At 37.5% G+C, this 19,563-nt stretch overlaps 2 protein-coding genes across 2 annotated transcripts in view; both read right to left on the bottom strand.

Annotated features, from left to right (window-relative positions):
- The window catches only part of RSBN1 (round spermatid basic protein 1), a 47,197-nt gene extending 33,105 nt beyond the window's left edge, over positions 1-14,092 (bottom strand). Inside the window, exons 1-2 of the mRNA XM_045896923.3 lie at positions 13,358-14,092; positions 1,261-1,934 (exon numbers count right to left, since the gene is read on the bottom strand). Coding sequence (XP_045752879.1) covers positions 1,261-1,934; positions 13,358-14,063 — 1,380 coding nt within the window. The 5' untranslated portion in view covers positions 14,064-14,092. The remainder of the gene's footprint in view (positions 1-1,260; positions 1,935-13,357) is intronic.
- Positions 14,093-14,791: 699 nt separating this feature from the next.
- PTPN22 (protein tyrosine phosphatase non-receptor type 22) overlaps positions 14,792-19,563 on the bottom strand; it is a 58,344-nt gene continuing 53,572 nt past the window's right edge. Inside the window, exon 21 of the mRNA XM_064588612.1 lies at positions 14,792-16,145. Within this exon, the coding sequence (XP_064444682.1) occupies positions 16,081-16,145 (65 nt within the window). The 3' untranslated portion in view covers positions 14,792-16,080. The remainder of the gene's footprint in view (positions 16,146-19,563) is intronic.

Below are 19,563 nucleotides of genomic sequence, written 5' to 3'. Positions count from 1 at the left end.
TTAAAAAAAGAAAAAAAAAAGTAAAAGAAAAAAGAAAATCTACTACAAAAGTCAGCACTTCGGTACCTGATTGTGGTAACAAGGCCAAAATCCAAGACGAAGCCCTTTATTGCACATCGTGTTCCAACGTCTTGGGCAGCCCCATCTTGCGACCTCTCCAGATTGGCTGCTCCTGTTCTCTCTACTGCAGAGAGAACTTCAATTAGAGAAATTCTGAAGCTCATGAATCTAAACTGGATACTCCCCTCACTGGAGGCAAGGATGGCAAGAATCATTAAAAAGACTCAAGTTAGAGGAGGTTTCAAATAAATCCAAGTGGCCTGAAACCACTATAATGCAGGCAGCTGAGAGTCTTATTATGCAACAGTCTATTTACCTAAAAAAAAAAAAAAATCTTAAGGAAAAGAATGGCAGCAAATTATTAGATAACCTGAAAAAACAGGTTATATAATCATAAATCTCTAAAAAGTAAAATATTCTCCACTAAACTTGTGTTGAATTTATATCTATGATACCAACTTACAGCTGACCATTCATGTTTATAATCCTTATGAGAAAAGGAAGTAAGAAAATAACTAGGACATGTTATTAACTTCTTTCTGTGCCCTAAAATAACTCACTGAAAAAATGTCTGGTCAAAAACCAGTGGTTAGGAAGGAGAGATTTCCCTGCTGACTTAAGCCTAGCTGCCCAAGCAAGGCTTTAGAAAAGGTCTTCACCTACAACAGTGCATAGGCAGAAGGAGCAGAGGCTATGGCGGTCTTCCTAGTGACACTTCCAAGTCACGTAAATGGGGTATGTTTCTGGGATAGACTGCCAACAAGTTACTGAAAGAAACAAAGCCAGCAAAAACCTGGCAACTAAATAGGCCAATGCCCTCGTGTGTTTATTATGACGGAAGTAGTCTTAGCTAAAGTTACCTTGATGCTACCAGATCGAAATCACATCCTCTATACTAACAGTACCTGATTTCTGAAAGACTGGATTCGTTTTCAAGCTGGTTTTCTATAAAGACTTGTAATGATGTATAACATGTATAAAGTATTTAAGTATTTCTTAGACCAAGCAAGTAACAAGCTACATCCCAAAGAACCAGCAATTAAGATTTTTCAATTAGAGCAATAAACTAACGATCTGAATCACCTTTACCACCATGAATTTTTATCAAAACTGTGCTGGTATGTGCAAATGAAAGAGAGTGAGGTTAATACTGTCAAGAAACTGTATTTACTAAACAATTTAACAATGATTTTATCTTACCTGAGAGTGAAAATTTGAAATGGTGGTTGTTTCGATATCTTTCTTGCCCAGAATCTCCATTTTCACAGGAGTGTTGGGGAAATTAAAAGCAAAGTAGTCCAAGAAGTCTGGGAGATAAGCAGCCGCTCCATGCACTATTGCTAAAGCATAGTAAGCAGCATTTTTCTCATTTTCACTGAATGTCAAAGCAAGAAACTCCTCAGAAAATCTCTCCATCTCCATTGGAGACAAAAATGAGAGTTCATCCATGTAAGCATGAAGGACAAGTGCACCACCATTGGACTGGTGTTCCTCATGAATAAAGTTGCTAAATTTAGTACCTGTTTTTAAGAAATTTCTACGAATAGAATGTTCCTGGTGAGTCATAAAAGGTGTTTGTACTCCCTGGGGTACCCGATATTCTTGCATGCCCAAATTTAATCGGCACAGCTGTTCATCTTTCAGATACCTGAAGGACTCCTTATTAACTCCTGAAGTGCTATTTATTTGTCCTTGGGTGAGGATTTCCTTACTGATGCGGGTCAGGCCAGCACAGACGGTTTGTACTTCCTTATTGTACATTTTAAGGCGTCTTCCTCGCATATCTTCTCGGTGTTTCTTTTTCTTTTTCTTCTTTATTTTCTTCAAGACAAAATCATCAGCTCTCTGGGTTTTACCATTTTCATCTGGTGTTTCTGGCCACAATAATTAAAAAGAAGTTAGTTGCTAGGCCTAGTGTCAACATATAAACTTCCTACGGTATTTGATCTCAAATTAAATGGCCTATTCTCAGTTTCTCTGAATTTGCCATGACAACTTACACGTTTATAAAATGAGACAAAGATCTTAAAATATGGTAATATTCAAGGTTGAAAACTATGCTAAAAAGTAGACAATGGATATGTAAGCATATAATTTAATACGACTTGCAACAAAAAGGAAAGGAAATATCCACGTAATTTCACATCTGCCATACTGTATGGAATATCTCTTCAGTAACCACTGTAAATCTAAACTGAAGCTTGTCATATTTTGCTATGATACATACAGGTAAATCAAACAAAGGCAAAGTAAGCTGTAAGACACCATTTTGCCTACCAAATTGGATTGACTTTTCTTTTTTTGGCATTCTCACATACTGTTGTTGGAAGTATAAATTGGTACAAATTCCGTGGAGGACAATTTGGCACCCACCAAAATGGATATGTACACCAAAAGCCTTGTAGATATTTGTAATTATCAGACCCAGAAATTCCACTCCCAAGTAAAAATTACCTAAGAAAATAACTGAAGATACACAAAAATATCCATGACAGTTATTTAGGGACTCCCCCCCTTAAAGGTCTATCCTAAGTAACAGGATGTTGATTAAACTCTGTTACTTACATACTGACAAAATACTACCCAGCCATTACAGGTTATATTACAAATGAAAAGAACTGATGAATTACAAGGTTATAGAATGCTTACATTGCCAATCTTCCAGGAAGCATTCTCTAACAAGTCATCCCTACCCAGTTTGGATAGCTATTCCTACCCTGTGCTTCCTTAGCACTGTACTTCCCCTTCCCCTATCACAGAACTTACCATATTCTATGTTATCACATATCTAATTCTCTACCTCTCCTCTAGACTGTAAGCAATCTAAGGTCAGAAATATATGTCTTACCTTTCTTTCCAAGGCATCTAATGTGTATATACTCTGATCCCATGTTTATAATATTAAACAAACATTTACTAAGTACCCACTAAGTGCCAGGGACATTTCTGGGCACTAGGGGGATAGGGTGCTAAGACAGACATAATTCCCATTCTCTTGGACTTTACAATCTAGTTTGCCAAGAAAAACAAAATATCAGTAAGCTACTCTAGATGCTGAGGAAACTTCCCTTTGGGAGGTAACATTTAGGCTGATTCCTAAATAATAAGACAAGCCAGGCATGTTTTCTAGGGAAAAATATTCCAGGGAGAAGCAAAGGACCTATAGAGAGGAAAAAGTCTGACTGATCTACATATGTATTGTACATATATTACACAGAAAAGTACCTGAAGAAATACACATCAAAGTGTTAATGGTAGTTATCTAGGCTGGTAGGATTATAAATATCTAGATGTTTTTTTTGCTTATCTGTATTTTCTAATTTTCTACAATAAACACATACTACATCTATAATTAAAAATTTATTTTGAATTTTTAAGAGATTATCACAGATTGACAAACCCAAAATAGAACAGCATCGTTCATTTACCAGTTTGAAAATATATCTAGCAAGAAATCTTTAGGATTAGGGCGCCTGGGTGGCTCAGTTGGTTAGGTGACTGCTTTCGGTTCAGGTCATGATCCTGGAGTCCCGGGATCGAGTCCCGCATCGGGCTCCCTGCTCAGCAGGGAGTCTGCTTCTCCCTCTGACCCTCCTCCCTCTCACGCTCTCTCTCATTCTCTCTCTCTCAAATAAATAAATAAAATCTTAAAAAAAAAAAAAATCTTTAGGATTAAGTATCAGGTATAGTCCTGACCAACCTTTCAAGTTCGATCTGGTATTTACTATATAGGATTTGTCCACCCAGCAATAGAATTTTTTTTTTTAAGATTTTTTATTTATTCATTTGAGACAGAGAGAGAGAGAGCATGAGCAGGGGGAGAGGCAGAGGGAGAGGGAGAAACAGACTCCCCGCTGAGCAGGGAGCCCGATGTAGGGCTCGATCCCAGGACCCTGGGATCATGACCTGAGCCGAAGGCAGATGCTTAACCATCTGAGCCACCCAGGTGCCCCCCAACAATAGAATTTCTGACATGATTCAAGTAATTCAGTGTTAAGACAGATACTCCAATTGATCCTATGACTACAGCTGGGAAGAACAAATTCAATAAAATTTACAGTAAATAATTTACTTGGTATAATATGCAAATATGACAGTTGCAGTACTCTATACAAAATCATTCCAAATCACCAAATATTGCAAGTTACGAAAAACTTCTAAAGAAAATATTTAAAAGTCTAAGTCAGAGGGCGCCTGGGTGGCTCAGTTGGTTAAGCGACTGCCTTCGGCTCAGGTCATGATCCTGGAGTCCCAGGATCGAGTCCCGCATCGGGCTCCCTGCTCCGCAGGGAATCTGCTTCTCCCTCTGACCCTCCTCCCTCTCATGTTCTCTGTCTCTCATTCTCTCTCTCTCAAATAAATAAATAAAATCTTAAAAAAAAAAAAAAAGTCTAAGTCAGAGACTTTAAAGTGTATAGATACCAAATGACTTTCATTCTGTTTAATATCTGTTTTTAAACAAAAAGAAAACCCTTCATTTGCAAACATCACTTATAATTAAACTGAGATAATATAGCAAAATATACATGTAATCAGACTGCTTAAATTGGCAAGACAGAAAAAGCAGTCCATCTTTTATTCTGTATACACCTAAATCTTTGAGATTTTGTTAAAACACTTATAGTAATAGTCATTTATATTTCTTACCAAATAAAATTAATCTAAATGCTTTTCCCACATTAAAAATCGGTAATTTAGGCAATTCTCCCAAGCAACTAAATGTTAATGCCATTAAATACAAAGGTTAGTCCAATTTTAAAAAAGTCATCTAATTACCCTCTGCTAAATGTTTTAGCAATTTCACAGAGAAAAAAAGAAAGAAAGAAAAGAAACTATCTCTGAATAGATCTGTTATTTTAAGCTTCAGAGGAGGTATTTGGTATGCAGAAGATGAATTGTGACCTAGATCTGCCACTGAAATTAACACCACCAAGGAGCTGCCTTGATTGTAACACATTTTCTATATTACTATCAACTTACCAATGGTTTTTCTAACATGGCCAAGTCTCTGTGGGTTTTATTCCAAACTCATTTATATGAGAACCACTCAAATCATCGAACACTGGCCCATCAAAGAAAACATCGTACAAGGAAATGAAAAGGACCTTAAATTGATTGTAATCTCATATTTCAACATGATAAAAGTTTAAAATATGAAATAAATGTCAATCTATCTCATTAATCCTGTTTTTCAAATTTTGATTCTTAACTAAGGCTGAATATAGAAAGCTCACCTTTGTTTACAGAGAAATTTTAGACTACTTGTGTCATACCAGCTAATGAATTTCAATGAATAAACAAAATTTACCTCTGAATTACTGTGATGACAACTAATTGAAAATGGCATACATATACAAAGTTGTTAAAGGTTATTACAGTAAGTTAGCCCTGTTGCACTATGAGAATATCAAGGTTGCCTTGCCTTGAATTAAAAACACTAATTAGAAGTCAATGTCTTTGCAATATAAATGTATCAAATCAGTATGCTGTACACCTTACACAATGTTATATGTCAATTATATCTCAAAAAAACAAAAAAAAACAATGTCTAAAGTTTTCACAATCTTTCCATTCCTGGTTGACTTAGCTTTCCAACAGAGAACATATTCAGGAAGTAACATTTTGAGTATTTCCCTACAGCGCAAAAGCTAAAATTTATTGACATCAGTTCTTTTACAGAAAAAAAGCCAAACCACTCTATTATCTGTGATTAAGGAAAGCTTTCACATATCAAACTGTGAGAGGAAACATAAAGAGAAGTATGTAAGTCTACAGAGGAAGATACATTTATCTGAGAAACAAATTGCTGTCTTAAAAAAAAAGGGTCATTCTAACTGTAACTAAATTAATGCATGACACTATCAATAAAATCCTCATAAGAGTCTGTGTCCATTGAGTCATGAATGGATAAAGAAAATGTGGTATATGTATACACACGCACGCGCACGCACACCATGGAATATTACTCAGCCATCAAAAAGAATGAAATTTTGCCACTTGCAACTACGGATGGAGCCAGAGTGTATTATGCCAAGTGAAGTAAATCAATCAGGGAAAGACAAATACCGTATGATTTCATTCATGTGCGGAATTTAGGAAAACAAAAGAGATGAACATTTGGGAAGGGGAAAAAAAAGAGAGAGAAGGAAGCAAACCATAAGAGACTTAATGACAGAGAACAAACTGAGGTTTGAGGGAGGGAAATGGGTGGGGGATGGGCTAAATGGGTGATGGGTATTAAGGAGGGTACTTGTGATGAGCACTGGGTGTTCTATGTAAGTGATGAATCACTAAATTCTACACCCGAAACTAAAATAAAATAAAATCCTCATATGTGCTAATATTATCAACTATCAAATAGCATCATTTATTTATGTCACTATTGAAAGTTCTCATTAATGCAAAAAAATTAGCTTTTTCTATCACAAAACTTAAATTCATATCACCATTCTCACACTTGAATCATAACTTAGAACTGAAAGAAATGTAATACCCCCAATTCTTAAAAATCATGGTGGATACACATTTTCAAAGCAAGTACAATGTTTTATATTTTATTAATCATAATAAAGAGAAGGGCTAAAGTTGCTTCCTGAAAATAAATTTTTTAGACTTACTGGGTATCTTTCCCGTCCCATATAAAAACCTGACTAAAAAGGTCACTGTATGTTTATAACACTACCTTACTTTACCCCTCATCCCTCCATATCATGGTGTTTAAGAGTGGTTGGCTGAATTCGAATCCCTGTCCTTGTACTTCCTCCCAGAATATTACCTTCTGCAACTTAATTTCTTTGTACCTTGTTCCTCACTGGTAAAATGGGGGAAAGTTAACAGCACCTCCTCATAAAATCAGTGAGCAGAGTAAATGAAACAGAGCACATAAAGTACTTAAAATAGTCCTAGAATATAACAAATACTCAATACATGTTAACTACTATTACCCCAAAATAGTTGGATTGTAGAGGCAGTAGAGAGTGCTATAGGAGTAGGTACTTTACAGTTAGAGAGACCTAGCTTAATGTCCCAGCCCTACTACTTACTGCGTAGGGTCTCTGGGAACACTCATTAATCTCTTTAAACTTCCATTTTCTCATCTTAATGTTAATTCTAGTATCTATCTCACAGAGCTATAGTAAGGGTTAAATAAGACAATAAACATAAGGGCCTCATCACATTACTGAACACACCATAAGTGCTCACCATCTTTATTATCATTTTCACAATAATATTTAATACATTCCTTGAAATTATTGGCAGTAACTGAGATATCAGAACTAGAGACAGAAATTACTGACCTAGAATACAATGTAGTATGCCCATAAAAAGGACAAAAATCTCTGAAAGAGGGAAGAAAATTATTCACCAAGGGTCTACTTAGTATCATATATGCTATCTCATTTTAATTCTCAAACCAGTGAAGTAGATATAGAAGTCAATTTTATAGAGAAGAAAACAGCTTGAAATAAGATATGTTACTTATTGTAGGCCACAAAACAAGCAGCTGAGAACCAAGATTCAAATGCTCACCTTGTCTGATTCCAAAACTCAAGACTCTTCCCATACACTATTAGACTACACTCTTCCTTTCGGCCTTCTCTATCAACTCTGAGACACTCCCTTGAGATGACCAACTAAAATTATCTGGTTACAATTAATGGACTTGAGAAGGAGGAGGAGGACCTACAAGAATCTCCAATAAAGAGAGCATTACTTTATTCAACAAGTATTTTACTGAGTGCCCATTACATGATAACTCTGCATTTATGTTATGCAAAAATTTCATGCCCTAAAGGCTTTTCCCCTCCTCTCTCTGGGTAGGTAAGGAAAGTATCAGTTCCTAAAGTTGTTGCTCTGATAAATGAGATGATCTGTTCATTTCAGTTCTCTGTATAATCCCCAAATAATTCCTCACTGCTATCACCAAATGGGATTTGGATTTTAAATTCCTGCCAAAAGCTTTCTGACATCACAGAAAATTACAATTAGTTGTCTGACTTGGGGATACTACCTGTGATAGAAAGTGGACAGTTGGTCAAAGATGAAAAAATGTGAGAAAGGAAGGCTGATTCACAAGTGAATACAAAAGAGCAATCCTGTCACTTAATGACACTAGAGAAAAGAGCTAGGGGGATTGACTCTCCCCCTTTCCTTTTTTTCTACAAAATATTAAAATATTACTAAAATCATAAATTTACTAAACAAGAAAAGTAATTTTTGGGCAAATATGTTCTACGCTTTTTATGAGCAACAAAGGGAGAGAAAAATTAAGATTTCAAAATACACAGATAGGGCGCCTGGGTGGCTCAGTTGGTTAAGCGACTGCCTTCGGCTCAGGTCATGATCCTGGAGTCCCGGGATCGAGTCCCGCATCGGGCTCCCTGCTCGGCAAGGAGTCTGCTTTTCCCTCTGACCCTCCTCCCTCTCATGCTCTCTGTCTCTCATTCTCTCTCTCAAAATAAATAAATAAAATAAAATCTAAAAAAAAAAAAAAAAATACACAGATAACTATCAGTTTAAGACTCAAGCCTGTTACTTATAAGAAATAAAAAATGTTTTAATATCTCTTTAGTTAACAATCCAAATATGCTTAGTGAAAAATGAAAAGCAAAGTGGACCACACACACAAGTCAAAAAAAACTTGGTCCTAGATTCAGTTCTATCACTTACTAACTAGAAAATCTTAAGCATGTCACTTCACCTCTTCAAAACTCACTTTAATTCCCATTTTAGAGATGAGAAATTGTTGTTTCAACTATATATGAGCAACTCCAAACATCTGGAATCTGAAATTTATGATTAACTTATACATGAAGTTGGATTGAGTACAGCTGGGCTGGTATGAAGGAACATGTCTTTCAGCACAATGATCTATCGCAGAGATTGGCAAACTTTTTCTATAAAGAGCCAGATAGTAGTAAGCTTTAGCAGCCCACGTAGTCTATCTCAGCTACTCTACTGTTTTAGTGTGAAAACTACCACAGACAATATATTTGAATGAGTGAAGTGATGTTCCAATTTATTTCTGGACAACGAATTTAAATTTCTTATGATTTTCACATGTCATGAGGTTTTCTTCAACCATTTAAAATGTAAAAACCATCCTTATTTGACAAGTCATACAAAAACAGGCAGTGGAACTGATATTTTACAAATATGTAGAAGTAATCCAATGGAGGAAGAAAAGTCTTCAGTAAAGATACTGGAACAACTGGAAACATGACCCTCAACCTAAACACCTCACACCTTACACAAATAATTCAAATAAATCGTAAAAGTTACCATTATAATACTTTTTAGGAAAAAAAATAAATGAAAATCTTTGGGAACTAAGCCTTGAGACCTTAGATTTGACGCCAAAAGCATGATCCATAGAAGAAAAAAATAATTAGACCTCAACAAAATTTACAACTTTTGCTCTGTGAAAGACCGTCTTGAAAAGAGGGAAACACAATCAACAAAAGTGGGAGGAAATATCTGCAAACAATATATCTGACAAAGGACCCATACCTGTAATATACAAAGAATTCTGAAAAGTCAATAGTAAAAAAAAAAAAAAAAAGCAAACAATTCAATTAGAAAATGGGCAAAAGACATAAAGAGACATTTTACTGATGAAGATATATGGCCAGCAAATGATGACCAAAAAAAGATGTTAAATATCACTAGCCACTAGGGAAATGCAACTTAAGTCCATGATGAGATAATACTTATTACACATCTATTAGGACAGATAAAATAAAAATAGTAACAATACCAGATACTGGCAAGCATGTGGAGAAAGTGGAAATCTCATACACTGCTGGTGGGAATGTAAAATTGCACAGACATTTTAGAAAATAGTTTGGTAATAACTTAAAAAAAAAACAAAAAACAATAAACATACATCTTTATGACCCACCAATTGCATTCCCAGAGAAATAAATGAAAATTTACATCCACACAAAGACCTGAACATGAATGTTCATAGAAGCTTTATTCTAATAGCCAAACTGGAAACAGCCGAAACATTCAGGTGAATGGTTAAACTGTGGTATATCTATACCGTAGAATACTACTCAGCAATGAAAAGGAGTGAGCTATTGATAAAACTTGAATGGATCTCAAGGACATCATGCTGAATGAAAAAAGCCTCAAAAGATCACATATTGTATTATTCCATTTACAACATTCTCAAAATGATATAGAGTTATAGAACAGATTGGTGGTTGTTAGAGGTTAGGGAAGGTGGGGAGACAGAGTTGGTACCTAAGACTTTCAAGGGATTAGCAAAAGGGGGATCTTTGTGGTGATGGAATAGTTGTGCATCTTCATTGCAGTGGTGGTTAAACTAACCTACAGGTGATAAAATGGCACAGAATTATACACACACCATTGTACCAATGTCAATTTCCTGATGTGAATATCATATAATAATTATGTAAGATATAACCACTGGGAAAAACTAATGAAGGGTAAAAAGTTCTCTGCACTATTTTTGCAATTTCCTGTGAATATATAATTATCTCAAAATCAAAAGTTAAAATAGTTTCTGAAAATCTTAAGGAAAAGGGAGGGAAGACATAACTAGCCACTCTCCTTATTAATCTTAAGTTGTTTCAAGGACAAAGCTTGATAAAATAACAAAAGGTCGTTTTAAAAGTGCCTAATATCAGCCACTGTTTTAAGTACTTTCCACATATTGCCCCATTTAATCCACATAATAACCTTGTAAAACAGATACTAGAACCCCATTGTACAGACAGGAAAAGTGAAGCTGAAAGAGGTTAAAGTAATTTGCCCATGATCAAACAGTAAGTAGTAGAGCCACAAGTTAAACTTAGGTTGACTCCAGAGGCATACCTCCTGCACACCACTGTAACAAGCATAAAGATGTTCAGCGAAAAAAGTAAAGATATCCACCAAAATGTGTGCAAAAGCCTGGATTAAACAAAGTTAAGCCAGCTTGTTTTCTGTAGGGTTCTCAGAACTTTTAAAATGCCAGTATATGTCACATATCTAGAAGGCTTTTTCCCCCCATGTATAAGGCCAGGGAGCCCTTTTCCTGCAGAATACATAATCCAACAGTCCCTCACTCAAAAGTTAAAATGTTTAAACTAAAGTAATTATGGTGATCCTTCTACAATACATACAAATATCGAATCATCATGTTGTATATCTGAAACTAATATAACATTGTATGTCTACTGTATTTCAATTAACAACAACAAAAAAGGTAAGATGTTGAAATTACCCCACTTCTTCACATATTGGCAAACTACAAATGCTTCAAGCTGTGCTGTCCAATATGGTAGCCACTAGCCAAAAGAAACTATTATGAATTAAATAAAATTAAAAATTCAGTTCCTCAACTATACCAGCCACATTTAAGTCTTCAAGACTTATTTCAAGGGCCATATATGACTAATGCTACCATATTGGACAGCACAGATATAGAACATTTCCATCACTGGAGAAAGTTCTGTCAGACAGCACTGAGTTAAAGGTTTGTTTTTGTTTGTTTTTTAAAGAACAGGGGCCTGTGCAATCCTCAGAGAAGCACACTGTATTATACGTGTAATTGCCACTATCCCACCCTAAAAAGGGGCTAGGTCAGAGATTTTTGATGGAGCTGGCTACTGCCATTCTAATGCCAAGGCATGGGGAAGGGGTAAGCAAAGAAGGGGAAAAAGGAAATACCATAAAAAAAAAGAAAGGAACAACAAGCCGCTGGGGGAGGATGCTTGAACTGGGATTCAAGATCTGGGTTCTACTCCCTATTACACCAATTATTCATTAAAATAATTTTTTTAGTGTTTGTACTTGGTACTAATTAACTGGGACTTAATTAGGCAAGTCTCTTCACTACTTTGGGCCTGGGTTTCCTCTTCCACAATATAAATTTGAATTGGTTGATCTCTAAGATTCCCACTACCTCTGTATGGTTAAAACACACAACACACACAAGAAAAGAGAAGATGAGAAATAAAAGACAGCAAGATCACTGCATTCTGGTGGTGGAAACTGGCAGTCCTGTCAGATTGGCACAAGTTTTATTCTTCAAAATAACATCTGGATACCACCAAAGGAAGAAAGATTTCATTCAATTCAATAAATATTTATTGAGTAATTATTTGCAACAAACTGCACTATTTGGATGTGGCACCACAAAAAAACTGACTTAAGTCAAGACCAAGTATATGGAAGGAATCCAAAACACACAAAACTTTAGATTGAAAGACTTTGTTCATAAACATGTAATAACCCAGCTGGCCCAATACTAAGAAATATTAAGATACTTGTATCTTAAAATCTTCTTGAGGAAATACAACTAACAAATTATATAAAATCATATAAAAATCCATGGTATAATCAAAATTCCTACCCCCCCCGCCCCCCCAGAGAATACAAATAAATGCTACATGTACTTGGGAACAGGAAGATACCAATTTTGGTAAACCTAATTTCTCTAGATCCCACATTTAATTGGGTAGTCCTATATTTTCTGGGTTCAATATTCTTGACTTTAGTGAGGGTTATTGGAATTAAATAAATTCTCAATTTTTTTGTGTGTGCCAGAAAGAATAAACTGTAACCGGACTTCTTGCTTCTAACTATTCACTACTGCACATTTCCCACTTTTCACAGGCACGGTTAGTCCTACTTCCTAGGATCAAAAGGGAGAGAAAACCTTCCCAACCCTCTTCCCAGAATTAAGATTTAATATAAAAATTAAAAAAGATTTCCCCTCCGGATAAAAAAGAACCACTACAAACTACGTCTGCTATTTCACCTTGCAAAAGCTAAAGCAACCTGTGAGTCGAGTAACCTCTGTAAGAATTCAAACTCATTAAAGCCCCACACCATACCCGTGAATATTTTGGAGCCTAGGAGAGTGAATATTAAAGATTTCCACCAAAGACAACAAGAAGAAAGGATTTAAGCGACAAGTCTTTACTTCAGAAAAGCAGTTTTTTTAATACCCCAGCTACTAATCCCACGCCGAGGACCGCGCGGCGCGGAAACCCTGGCGAATTTGAAAACAAACGTTGGTAAAGGCTCGGGGTGAAGGGCGGGGGCGGGGAGGGGGGAGCCTGGTAAGGGGGTTAGTAACTGACAGCTCGGCCTCGAAACGAGAAGCCTCAAGTAGGTCAGGCTGTGTCAACGGTTTGAAATCCAGAGTCCACCCCAGTGGGCTTAAGGGAGTAGAGCAGCAGGAGGTAAGTAAGGGTTTGGCGTCTTTCAGGGCTAAAGGGGCGGGATATCAGAACTGAGAGGGACCTAGAGCCCAAGCTCGGGGCAGTTCGCCTGCTCTCACCTCTCTTGGGGGCCTTGATCAGAGGCACCCCTCCAGTCCTCTCGCCGTTTTCCTGCTTGTCCTTGTGCTTGAGATCGCCCGGAACGCAGGAGCTGGGGTCACCATCGGAGCCGCGGTGGTGATGGTGCTTGTGCCGCTCCTTGTGGCCCTTATGCTTGGGCCCGGCCGCGCTCACCGTCAGGGGAGAGAAGGTGAAGAGGGCCGAGGTGCCTGGGGCCGGGAGCGGGGCAGCGACAGCGGGCCCGGCGGGTGCCAGCGAAGGTGGCGGCGGAGGCGGCAGGAGCAGAGGCTCAACAGGGCCTGGGACGGTTGGGGCTGCATTCGTTGGCGGCAGCGGCCCGGGATGTTGGCGGCTGCGACGCCGCCGGTGAGGGGGAGCGAGAGGGGGGTCCTGGCTCGGCCGCCCCCGCTTCTCCTGAGACCCCCCACTGCTCGCTCGGCGCTGCCGCTTCACTCCCCGAGGCGAGACCCCAGCATGGGGTTTCTCCTTCCCTTCTTTGTCCGGCTCCTCCTGCGCCGCCACCGCCCGTACTACGCGCACCGCTCCGACCTGCGCAGCCATTTCACCCACAAACACACATTTAAATGGCCCGACCGCCCCCCCGTCCGCGTATCGCGCAAGCGCCGCCCGCGCACGGCCCGCTGGGCATTGGAGTCTCTCCCCCGCCCTCCACTTCGCGGCGGTTGTTCCTCCGGAGCTGAACATGCCGGAAGCGGCCGTTCCCAGCGCTTCTCCGCAGACCTCTCCGAGCGAGGCCTATTGTAAAGCACCCTGGGCGGCGCAGAGCCTCCTGGGAGCGGTAGTTCCCCCGCGCCCCCGCCGCCTCCCTGGCTCTGGGAGTGGAGGAGCGGAAAGAGAGCGTGCGCCGAGTCACGCTTCGGGCTGCGACGCAACCGCCGCTGGGCGGAGAGTTGCCGCCAACCGCCTTAACGGCCGGAACAATGTTGGTGGCTTTCAGAGTCTGTCGGCGCGTTTCTATTATCGTGTTCGTGTGCCCCTTCGTCATTTTACACGGAGTAGGTGGTCTCCATAGGTACTTTTAAGTTTCATAGTCCTCTCATAACCTTTGTGAGGTAAAAGAATCTGCGGCCTCTTATCTTTGGACAAGCGATGAAATGAAGAGGAAAGGGGAACTTGATCATATGTAAAATGAGGGCGATTTGGGTTTATGATCGAGCGGGGCCGCAGTGAAGACATTTTTTAACCTCTTCGTGGGCACTGCTATGGTTACAGCTACAGGCGTGACAAGGCAGGTGCAAGACCTGCCTGGGAGCCTGGTGCGCGCCGCCCCACCTCGCCTTCCAGCCACATCCCCTCTCAAGCCTGGAAAGGTAGAGGGCCATTTATTTGGAATCCATCCCCACAGTGACGAAAAAATTCTAGACGGAAAACCATGTTTTTAAACTTTTTTAAATAAGATTTTTTTTCAAGTCGCAAGTATAAGGTTGCATAAATTTGAGAGGCGTGTCTACCACAGAACATTCCAAAAATCGTCACTGTTCCCCAAGGTTGCTGCCCGGAAATTCATTCACAATTCCATCGTCAAGATCGTAGATTTTACCTAAGATTCTGTTCATATATTTGGCCCTTGATAAAGATCTTTGGGAATAATTGGTTACAATGAAGTACTCAGAAATGCCACTAGTGCCTGGAGAAGTATTCAGCTAAATGAACACTACGGTAAAGTTAGTTTTTTTAAAAACAAAGTTTATTCGGCACCTATTGTGTACGTTGTACTACAATAAACCGGTTAACATGTCATCCAGTTTGCCCTATCATTAGGCTTCGTAATGAAACATGCTGTTTAAGTAGTTCATGTTTCTAAAAGTTAAAAATAAACTTCTAAGTTTTAAAAAAAACTTAAATCATTAGAACTCGGGAATCCTCTGTAACAATAATTACCCACTAACTTACATGTTACATAAAATCAGATTTGAAAACTCAGATTTTCTAAAAATAAGGCAGATCCATATTCATATAGGAAATTTTTTAAACCTCTGATTGGTTGGATATAAGTTGCACATATTTATGTAGGACCTTTGAAATGAAAAATGCTACCAAAAGATAGCTATTTTGCTGATTATTCTTCTTGACTTGGTAACTGAGTAACTTTGGTTAAAACTTACCAGAAATGTAGTTGAACATCTTGTTAGTGGATATATCCAAATACAGAAATGATTCTCTTTATTTACATATTTCATTCTCTTAAATATAACTTCTCCTTTTCTTACTACTCTAGTTTTTCCACCTTTGGGAAGATGTGCAAGGTATATTACATTTAGGCAAAAATAATTCCCAGGGAATAGTCATTGTCACAAGCACAAGTCAGATTTTGTGAAACACTTTCTATAGTAAATCCTGGCAATGTAACATTCAGTTGAGATCCAGTTCTTAAAAATATTTTGAAGTTTATATTTATGTAGAAAAGAAGAATAAAAATAACTTCCAGAATGAAAAATAAGTCCATTCTAAAACTGTTTCTCATACACTGTTCTCTACATAAGCTCAAGTGACAAACTTATTTCCAGTTTCCAGCCCAATATAAATGAGATGAAAACGTAAAATTTCTGGCACTTATTTGAATATTCTTTTCTAATATTGCTGTTAACACATTACAGTGTCTTCATTGTTGAAATTATGAACATGGAAACCTTATTTTAGCTAATAGTATTCTAGTATTCTTATTTGCAGATGCACTTGCAGCCTATATTCCAAAGTTGTGTTAAATTTTCCAAGTTGGTGGTGGTTTCCTTGGTCCTTTGGGTTTTGAAAAACGATTTGCAAAACCTGGGAACAAAAATAAAATTGAATGAAAAGTTTTTTAGTATAGAAATGAATAGATTTTAGAGTGTATTATAACATATGCAAGTACATGGACTTTTTTTCAAAAAGTTGGCAACATCTTTATTTTAATAATAGATTGTAAAGGCGTAGTACTTAAGTTAATGCTTAAGTGATGACAGAATACTAATAACATTTTAATTTTGTAGAACACTTAGAAATTTAATAATGGTAATAATTAGATGAAGTGAAGAACCCTGGTTACAACAACCTTTGGTAATTCAGCATATACAGTTGGCCCTTGAACAGCATTTTCTTTAGCTTATGTATACATATGGCAAACAAAATATGTGTTAATCAACTGTTTATGTTACGGGTAAGACTTCTGGTCAACAGTATGCTATTAAGAGTTAAGTTCTGGGAGATTTTAAGTTTTGTAGATTGTTGACTACACGGGAAGCAGGGCGGCATCCCTATCCCCCACACTGCTCAAAGGTCAACTGTAATATCCTTTTTTTCCCAGTTTTATTGACATATTATTGACCTATAACATATGTAAGTTTAAGGTATACAACATGATGATTTGATACACGTATATATTGTGAAATGATTACCACATTAAGGCTAAATAATAACACCTTCATCCCCTCATAAGATAACCATTTTTTCGTGGTGATTACATTTATGATTTAAACTTTCAAGTATATAATACAGTACTGTTATAATTATCATGCTGTACATTAGGCCCCCAGAACTTATTCATCTTACAGCTGGAAGTTTGTATCCTTTGACCAACATCCCTCCATCTCCCCCAGCCACTGGCAGCCACCATTCTACTCTATATTTCCGTGAGTTCGGCTTTTTTAGATTCCGCATAGAACTGAAAACATACAGTATTTGTCTTTCTCTAGCTTACTTATCTCAGTATAATGCCCACAAGTTTTATCCATGTTGTCTCAAACAACAGGATTTCCTTCTTTTTTATGGCTGAATAATATTCATATATATATATAAAATGTATATATACATGCTTTCTTTATCCATTCATCTGTCAGGTGGAGACTTAAGTTGTTTCCATGTCTTGTCTAATGTAAATAATAGTTCAATGAACATGGGGTGCAGATAGCTCTTCTGAGGTAATGATTTCATTTCCTTTGGATATATACCCAGAAGTAGGACTGCTGGATCATGTGATAGTTCTATTTTTGTGTGTTTTGAGGAACTTCCATACTGTTTTCCATAATGACTATACGAATTTACATTCACACCAGCATTATACAAGGGTTCTCCTTTTTCCACAGTCTAGCTAATACTTGTCTGTTGTCTTTTTGATAATGCCTGTTCTGAGAGGTGTGAGGTGATATCTCACTGTGGTTTTGATTTGCATTTCCCTGATGATTAGTGATATCAAGCATCTTTTCACATACCTGTTGGCTATGCATATGTCTTTTTCAGAAAAATGTCTATTCAAGTCCTTTGCCCATTTTTTAATTGAATTGTTTGGTTTTTATTTTTTTATTATTATTATTTAATTTATTTATTTGTCGGAGAGAGAGAGAGAGCACAGCAGAGGGAGCGGCAGGCAGAAGGAAAAGCAGGCTCCCTGCTGAGCAAGGAGCCTGATGTGGGACTCGATCCCAGAACCCTGGGATCATGACCTGAGCCGAAGCAGATGCTTAACTGACTGAGCCATCCATGCGTCCTGAATTGTTTGGTTTTTAAAGTAATATCCTACGTCTGCATCTTTTCACCCACCACACACTTATAAAAAAAAAAAAAAAAAATAGGAAATTTCAATTTCAGAAAAATAAGCACTGCTTTACAAAATTATTGTATTAAACTCAGTTATATTTCTACTTCAGCCCAGAAAGCACTCGATTTACTAAGACATTCTGTTTGAAAAGCTTAGAAAAATAAACTAATAAACAATCCTGAAAAACTAAGTAGTTAATCACTTTTACTTATCTGTCTCCTTCAAACACTCCCCTCTGCCCCCCCCCCCACCACCACAAAAGGAGGAAAACAAGGAAATTTTGCACAACCAAGGAAAACTCTTTCTGGGTCCTTTCAAAAAGATTTGCGGGTTGATAACATTGTCTCAACATAGGACTTTTCTTTGATGATGGTATATTTTCAAGGTACTCTGGCACAGCAACTTTACGCGCTCAAATTGAACAATGAAAGCTTTGAACAGAACTGATGAAAAGATCAGATGAGATACTTCTTAAAGCATCCAGCACAATGCCCGGCACATCGTAACTACTTAAGTGTTGCTTCAATCAGAACCACAAAAACACTATACCAGAACTAGAAGAAAAGGAGAGTATGGAAGAGGAGAAGAAAAGAATATTAAGAACCCTACTAATACTAAATTTAATAATAGAACCACTAAATTCTACACCTGAAACTAATATTATACTGTATGTTAATTAACTGGAATTTATTTATTTATTTATTTTTAAAGATTTTATTTATTCGTTTGAGACACAGAGATACAGAGAGAGAGAGAGCATGAGCAGTGGGAGAGGCAGAGGGAGAGGGAGAAGCAGACTCCCTGCTGAGCCAGGAGCCCAATGTGGGGCTCGATCCCAGGACCCTGGGATCATGACCCGAGCTGAAGGCAGATGCTTAACCATCTGAGCCACCCAGGCACCCCTAACTGGAATTTAAATAAAAACTTAAATACCAGAAAAAAAAATTTTAATAATAGTGATGATAAAAAAAAAATTGGGGGGGAGAAGCACACAGTCAAGTTCATGTACATTTTACTCCTTTGAGTGATAAAAAAGAAAAAAAGAAGGAAAAATATTTCAGGTTAAATAGTTTCATACACATAGTCACAAACTCATCTCTTCAGTCCGGATATTTTGACTATAACCCAAGTGGACTGAGAATAGAAGAATATAATATACAAGTACTAAGTATCTGAAATATAAGGAACACCAACATTCAGTTTTTTTCACTCATCAATTCTGATAGTTTAGAACAATAGTGAGCTACCTTTTTTTGAATGTAGGCCAATTCAGGAAAAATAAAAATGTTTATAAACCACAAAATTTTTTAATTCACATTTAGATATCTTTTTAAGTAAAATATTACTGCAATTTATATTGCTTCCTTTCTAAAAAAAGAGCCAATGAAAGAGTTGTGCTTTTTAAGTAAGTAAATATTCAAATCTAGGCATATCTGAGAAGAAATAATATGGAGGAAGCTCTCTAATATTTTATCTTCATATTAGATCACAGACTGTCGTAAAGTTAGATGGGTCATGAGTTACTCAAGTGGTATCACGGATTAAGAGAAAAGGAAGCAAGGGAACATTTGTGTTCCAGGCAAAGTTTGGTGCTTTTTTCATAGGTTATATAATAATCTATATGAATTTTTTAACTAAATGATTTCGTAAGAATAATTCTTTTTTCCTAAC

The sequence above is a fragment of the Mirounga angustirostris genome, unplaced genomic scaffold (genome assembly GCF_029215605.1).
Source record: "Mirounga angustirostris isolate CCGP_5_RB_7025 unplaced genomic scaffold, mMirAng1.0.hap1 SCAF_4, whole genome shotgun sequence".
Lineage (NCBI taxonomy): Eukaryota > Metazoa > Chordata > Mammalia > Carnivora > Phocidae > Mirounga > Mirounga angustirostris.
The sequence above is the reverse complement of the archived record's forward strand: the minus strand, read 5'-3'. Positions and strand labels throughout refer to the sequence as shown.